This window comes from Durio zibethinus, chromosome 4 (assembly GCF_047325235.1).
Source record: "Durio zibethinus cultivar Kanyao isolate XHJ-2024 chromosome 4, ASM4732523v1, whole genome shotgun sequence".
Classification (NCBI taxonomy): Eukaryota; Viridiplantae; Streptophyta; class Magnoliopsida; order Malvales; family Malvaceae; genus Durio; species Durio zibethinus.
In genome coordinates, this window is record NC_143165.1 from 4,804,143 (window position 1) to 4,811,907 (window position 7,765).

General features: G+C 30.4%; 1 protein-coding gene across 2 annotated transcripts; it reads right to left on the minus strand.

Annotated features, from left to right (window-relative positions):
- Nucleotides 1-3,035: 3,035 nt before the first annotated feature.
- LOC111288115 (zinc finger protein 4-like) lies at nucleotides 3,036-7,095 on the minus strand. Of its 2 annotated transcripts, XM_089760304.1 has the most exons (3): nucleotides 6,867-7,094; nucleotides 4,532-4,610; nucleotides 3,036-4,090 (listed from the first exon to the last, which is right to left on the minus strand). In XM_089760304.1, the coding sequence occupies exon 3, from the start codon at nucleotides 4,016-4,018 to the stop codon at nucleotides 3,332-3,334; it is 687 nt and encodes a 228-aa protein (XP_089616430.1). In that variant the 5' UTR covers nucleotides 4,019-4,090; nucleotides 4,532-4,610; nucleotides 6,867-7,094; the 3' UTR covers nucleotides 3,036-3,331. The 2 variants fall into 2 exon arrangements, with proteins under 2 accessions (XP_089616430.1, XP_022734615.2); XM_022878880.2 differs by lacking the exon at nucleotides 4,532-4,610 and having other exon boundaries at nucleotides 6,867-7,095.
- Nucleotides 7,096-7,765: the final 670 nt, after the last annotated feature.

Sequence of the window (7,765 nt, forward strand, 5' to 3'; positions counted from 1 at the left end):
TCTCTTATTTCACTTCTTTTGTTTTGAATTATTTATTTAGTCTTGAAAGTTACCAAAAGAATATTATAAAGGTTTAGACTTTGTTGTATTTTGTTAAATAAAAAACTATTCTTTTAAAGGAAATAAAGATTAGTGGAAGTTCTTCTACATATGTTTTAAATCAATAAAAACTCATAAATGTTCTAAAGTTATTAATTTGGAAATATCATATGTGTTAAGATTAGTTGAGTTCATAGGCTATTAGTTTAGGCACATTTTAGATATAAAAGATTAGTAATTCAATGAATTTCAAATTTTTTAGAATGATCTCGTGTAAAGACATTAAGAATTTTAGGTTGTATAAACATATGAATACGAAAATTTATTCATAATATATTAGTAATTTTGTAAGTGGTTTTTTAAAGTAACATCATAAAAGTTCAAAAATAGTAGCAGTTATCATATTTGACATGAGGGTAGACAATAAATAATTTTGTTATGACTACATTTATTATTGTGCTCTTTATTTATCATTTAAAATCTGATTGAAGCATTTTTATGATTCATTGAATTAGTGGTAGTCATTGTGATTTGATTATATGATGACATCTTTTCTTTATTTGAGGAATATAGTATTATCAGTTCATAATTTGAATGTCTATAGTATTAATAAATCTGTTAAGGTTTTTGGGTGATTATGATAATGATACATTGTAAATTTGATTTTGAAACCATTGTTGTTTTGGATGAATAAGTCTATGAGGTACCATCATGTTAAGTGGACATAATTGTTTTATATATTTATCATAGTTGTTATTTATGTATACATCTGATTTCATATGCAAATCTTATATTGACATGTCATATTATAAAATCTTAAGGCTTGGTATCTATGTTAAGTATGATTATGTTGTCAGTTAACTATGTTTCATAAGTGATACCAACAAATAATTTCAAGGATAAAGATGAGACATACAAGCATATCTGGATCCTACGGAGATTTCTCAATAAGTTTAGAGAAATCAACAAGAGAATTGACAATAAAAATAACACATTAAGATCACATTTAAGTGTTATCTTCTTGTTACACAGCCACTCTGAGATTCATTGTCGATGGAGTCTTTGGTACTTGTAACTATAGATTAGTCTTATGTCAATAAAGGGCATAATGGTTGTTGCCATGATTCAATATTAGGTGGTTTTATTGAACAACATCATTAAGATGTTGTTTCAAGGGCTAAATTGTTTTTAAATCTATGGCCATATCAAAGTAAAGTTAATCGGAGTTTTGTTTTCTAAATTATATTTTCTCAAAATCAAACAACCCAATTAATATTGCCTAAGTGGGAGAATGTTAGAACTTAAAATTTTTTAGTGAGTGATCTGCTATTAATTGGTGATTTTCATATTTAATAAAATTGCTAATAAGTTTAGCCCTACTACGAGACAAATATGAGAGCCTAAATAATTTAATTGTTATCACTTATGTGTGGACTTTACACATCTTATTAAATTAATGTGGTTTGACAATTGTATAGGCCTTTAACCCAATAAGCATTTGATGGGGAGACTTCTAGAGTTTTAATAAAATTAACTAAGATCTCATTTTAACTTCTTATTATCGTCATCTTCTCGTTGAGAGCCTCCAAGAGAAGAGCAAAGAATAAGACCAAATTTCTACTAAAGATTACTATTACTTTTGCTTATCAATTATGTGTGATCAAACAAGTACTCAATTAAATAAATTTAGTGTTCTAATAATTACATATAGTTCTTAAGATTTAAGATTATATTTACAATTATCACTCGTGATCAAGCACTTGAAGATAAGAAAGTTAGTGGGACCTCCTAGAATTTTTGTTTTCTTTTTCATTAACGTAAGTATAATTAATGAAAGTATAAATATAGATTTAGAATCTGTAAAACAATTATCGGAAACCACAATCAACACTCATTTTCAATAATTACCTTATCTTTCAGCATTTTTATGTTTTATCCTTTACCTTTCAATGCATTATCTTTACCTTTCATGCATGAAAGACGTAGTTTCAACCTAGTAAATTATCCAAGCTTTCTTATTCGTAACGCTTATTCTCGTTCATGTTGGAGGTATAAAGCTTTTCCTAAAAAATCAACCAATAGAATTGGCACACTCGGTTGGACTGAGTTTTGAAAACAATGCCACGAAGAAGGAATCAGTATATTGATGGGGAACTTCAACCGGAAAGTGAGGTAGAAGGAGGAAACTCACAAAACCTTGCAGAGGAAGCTCAACCTGCTAAAGGAGATGAGCAACTTGGAACGGTAAGTCAGACTACACTGATGGCTTCTTTTCAGGCTATACTTGATAATGAAAGTATCAATGTGAACCAGATATGAACGGTATCAATAGCTCCATAAAAATTGTGTTTGAAGGGCAAAATCATACTTTAATTGATGCTATGAACATTCTCAACCGAAATGTGACTCATTTGTCAAACGCTCTCTCAGCATCTCTCTACTACATCAATGTCAACCTCCTAAGGTAAGTGATATTCACCAACCTATCGCCATAGACATGGTAAATTGACAAACAGAATGAACAATTAGGACGATAGGGTATGTTTAGGCTAATAGAGCTAAAAGATTTTTTAGTATCCTTACACAGAATTAATACAGTGAATCGACTTTTGTAATAAGATGGATGTGGTGAAGAAGACAGAGCTCCCTCAACCAAATTTTATATTATTAGTAAAGGTATTTTGAAATTTTCGCACATTTAATTTGATTGTCCTAATTATACTTATTTATATAGCGCCAATCATTTGTAATCATCCTTAAGTAAAAAGTCTACCAGAGATGCAAGTGAAAATAATTCACATTAAGAATAAAATGTTATAAATCTTTGTGATCCATGTGTTTTATTTTTTTCTTCGGACTTATTTTATAATAGTTTTTGGGAGATTAGGAGTAGTACTTTAATCCTAACGAGCTTGACCTTAACAAGAAGGTTCAAACTTCAAAACAGATCAGTTTGATCTCACTTTTTGTAAAGATAGAATGATAATATGATCAAATGTTCAATCAATCAGCACTAGAAACTTCAGAAAACGACAATAAGCACAGGAGCTCCAAAATAATCCTCGAGAAGCTCTGATACACTGGCAAGCATACAATGATAAAGAAAAGAGGAAAAAAAACTAGCTGGCTAAGCATAGTTTGTGCACGTCTTGCTGTACATAAACTTGTTTTTTTTATATTTGAACCAGTCAGGATTTAAATTCTAATTAGTGAAACTAAAAGTCTATTACTCTACCAACAGATAGATCACGCAATTGTTGGCACAGAAACATGTTTTTCGAAAGGCAAAGCCTCAAAGTTTCAGAGTGAGGTCTGGTGCTGAAGATTCCAAGTTCACTGGTTGAGTAATCTCCACAAAATTAATATTCGAACTTCCAGGCAGTAGAAAACCTGGATGATCAGTGTTACCTGCCTCAGCTATCCGACGGAAGCTACCAGGCCACAACAGCTCTCCCTCATCACCTTCCATGAATATTGGCCAACCAAGATAGCCATGTTCAAATCTTGCATTGATTGAATCTGGTGGTCTTGCTTCTGGTGCAAAGCTCTGGTGTACTGAACAGTGTGCTTTGATCCCCAAAGACCTGAACGTCTTTCCATGCAGAGGCAGAGATATTCCCATTCGCATTGCCCGTTTTGCCAATGTTCTTTCTCTTTTATGTGCATTCTGGTGGCCACCAAGTGCCTGCGAGCTATAGAACTTGCGCTTGCAGTAGTTGCAGGAAAAAACTCGAGGGCTGGGTGACGCTGTAGTGTGCAATATCGGGTCATTGCTACTCTCACTTGTGCCTGACTCACCGATATTAAAGCATAGAGTTAAACCAAGTGAAACTGGCTGTGAATCCGAACGGTGACCATGGCTGCCAATAGATGGAGCAACAGCAGGTGTTTCTTGGATCGACAAGTTTGAATCTACTTGGCTGCTAACATCAGACTCGTTTTCTGAGGCCTCAACTTCAAGGTCAATAACTGGTTTCATGGTTGTATTCGGAGTAAAAGCTAATCTACACTACATTGTTCAGAATCCGGATGGTCTTCACCTGCATATTTTCTGAGAGATGGGGAATATTTGATGTCTTAAACTTCAATCAGTGGATGGACAAAGCAATGTATAAGCAAGCAAAAAAGTTTAAACAAAAATTAAATTCATTTGGAATGCAACCACCGGTATATGTAGCTGTGTATATTGTTTAATGATTGAAAGGCATGAGATCAAAGTGAATATGTTTAAAACACAGTCCGGTAACACAACAGGAAAACACTACAAAATAATGAAAGTGACACCGTTAAAATTTGAACAAAAACAGAATGTAATTTATGTTTTACGTGTTACACAATAGTGACATACAATTTCGTATAAAACATGATACAAATATACAAATTGTTAATATTTTATGCAACACGAACACACAAAAGAGTAAATTTTAGTTATTAGGAAATTTATATATTACTAATCATATATAACAGTTTAGAGAAAAGGTTTTTCTACTACCTTATGTTTGACTTTTCGTTCGGCTGTTTATGAACCTTTCAGCACTTTATGATTGTGGACAATATGGCAGTTCAGCTAGCTTCAACAAATTGAAACAATATCAAAGTAAGAACATAGAACATCATTCCCTCCCTTTCTATTAGATTTTCAAGTAAATTGCTAACAAAGAGAAACGGCTCTTGCATCCAAACATTTGGCTCAGTTGGTTCGTGCATAACTCCTTGTTCAACGAATAAGATTCAAATGTCAATTTTAGCATAATCTAATTTGCTAAAATTGGTTCAAAAAGTGAGGTAAAACATGATTCAAAAACAAAGCCCTAATTCCATTGTTATGTTCTTTGCTAATGTTATTCTACTGCCCCATTCAATTTGGAACTGTGTTCTTTGCAAGGATACATCGCTTGCAAGTACCTCAGCAAATGGCAATTTTAGCCTTTATCTTTTATTCTTTAAGGAAAAAAAAATCCAGATGCGGTAAAGGATAATGTTTTGTAGCAAACATACATGAATACAAAATTCTAGTGAGGAGCATTAGTAAAAAAAAAAAAAAAGACATAGTGAAACGACACAAAAGTACAAGAAAAAATTAATAAAAAAATATGGTTAAAATTTTTAATAAAAACCATATATAAATTTGATTAAAACAAAAAAAATATATATTACGTGTTTAATATGTAGACATAAATTATAATATGAAAATTTTTATATTTTACGTGTATTTGACATAAAACACACATAACATAGATTAATTGTTGACTCAAACAGGACACAATATTGGAAAAGGGAAAAAAGTAGGGATGGAAAGACAGAAATCTCTGAAAATCTAATTAAACTAAATAAAAAGGGTTTCATAATCAGGGACCATAAGAATGGCCAAAAAAGCAGGGACCATAAGCAGAGTTGTAAGAAGGGTGAAAGAAGGCACATGTCATTGGCCAATCAAGCTAAACTTCAATTGTTTGCTATAGAATTAAAAAATTTTTCATTATTTTGAGTGCTTAAAGGAGTTTAAAACAGCATATAAAGCATTCAAGGAATTCAAATTTAAATTTGTGTAACAAAGTGTTAAGAACAATAAACTATAGCAAAACAATCTTTTATTATAAGAGGATGAAAAGAGAGAAACAAATGAAATAAAAGAGAGCTAAGAAGACTTTCGGGTTATTAATTGCATCGTGTAGTGCATTTGGGTAGCACCCAACGGTACAATGATCTTGGATCATCCTGCAATTTGTAACTCAAAGGGAAAGAGTTCAATTCAGTGATAACTGAACTCTAGGGCAATCGACTACCTAAGACAGTCGACTGCCCTAATATTGTTGATTGTCTTAGTGTAAAAAATGAAAAATATCACAAATACTATTATGTTTGCATCCAAATATATATTCTCAATATTTATTTAAATTTTATCATTTATTACCTAATTTCACTAACATTATTATTTTCAGTCTCATCAAAATTAATTTAACAATGGATCCAAAGAAGCCCTTCGTGGTCAATACTCCAAGAAAGTAGAGATTGCTAACAAAGCATGAATGAAGTGTATGTGGAAATTAAAGATCAGCCGAAGGCCACAACCGATTTTACCATCCAAAACTCAAAACCAAGAAGTGGGTAGATGCTGATATTTGCATAGGTTATAGATACTAAGAACTAAGAAAAAAAAAGTGACCATAATTTAGACAGAGAATTTTATATATGAAACCGAGTAGCTGATTGGTGCAGGGCCAGAAATCAGAGTTGATAGATCAAAACAAGTGAATCATGACTACTGAGTTGCATGCAAAAAATCACATTAGGTTATAATACACTTCCACAAATACAAGAGACTAGCTATGGTTAGAGATGATTTGGTTCCATTCATTTTGGTTTGATTATTTTGGTTAATATATAATAGTATAAAATTTTAAAAATTGATCGGAATCTAAGGTTTAGTTTAGTTCATCGCATTTTCAAAATTAATTTTTTTATATAATTGCAAAATAATTTGTTAATATATTTAAATAAATTTAAATATAAAATAATTATTTTTATTTTACAAAAACTTAAAAAATATATAAATTAATAAAAATATATAATTCGATTCAAATACTTTTAATTTATTTACTTCTTAATCTGAAATCGAACCTTCTTAATACAAATATTAAATATCCAAACTTAAATCAAACATAATAAAAAAGACAAATTCAAACACTACTGTTTCCGATTTTTTTTTCACCATTGATAATTAGTAACGTTGAAATTGGTTCCTCCACAATTCTAAGCATCATAATTAGTGACATATAAGATTCAAAACAGCAGAAAAGAGGAAAGAAAGGCAGAAAGTGTGATACCATGTGCAAGTAGATGGCTAGTTTTGGTCAGCTGGTGAATGACCAAACACAGTCACCATTTTTCTTTGTTTGGCTGATCATCACTGCACAAAAACACTGAAGCAAGAGAGCTGAAAGATGAAGAAAGGGAAGGAAAAGGAGAATGAGAGGAAAGGAAAACGGTGGGTATTTGATGTTTAATTATAATATTAAGCAAAGGGGACCGTGGTGGGACGCAGAGAAAAAAAGGTTGTTTCATGTTGGGATAAATTACACACACAAGCCATTAATGTGATGCGTTTGTTGAAATTTGTGCTACTTTTTTAAACAAAATAAACGACTGCTTCCACTTCATGATATCATTTAGTATTATTGGTGGAAGTAATTTTTACATTTAAATTTTTTTACTTAAATATAACATTAAACAATAATTTTTTTTTATTTTTCGATTTAAAAGTTGATTTTTCAATACAAAACAAAATCTTTTTTAAAATGTATTTTTACGGTGAAAAAAAATATTTGAGATAAAAAAATAATTTTATTATTCTTATTTTTTAATATTTTATTATTTTATACCTTTTTTTTAGATATGTTAATTACTTGTAATACTTTTTCGCAATAATACCAAACACTTAAAATTTTTAATCACAAATTTCTTATCATAATTTTTAAAGATATTTTTTTAATCTAAAGTTTTTCAATCACAACAACAATACTAAGCTAACCTTAAGATAAATATGCATGACATAATCATAAATAGTGGAGCAAGAGAGAGTAACATAAGGGAAGAGAAAGAAGACAAGGTTAGATGATGTTAAACATGTTACGAAAAGGATATAATTTAAAATTTTGATAAAAATTATATATAATTTTGATAAAAATAATAAAAAAAAGAAATGTGTTTTGTATTGGGTTAATGT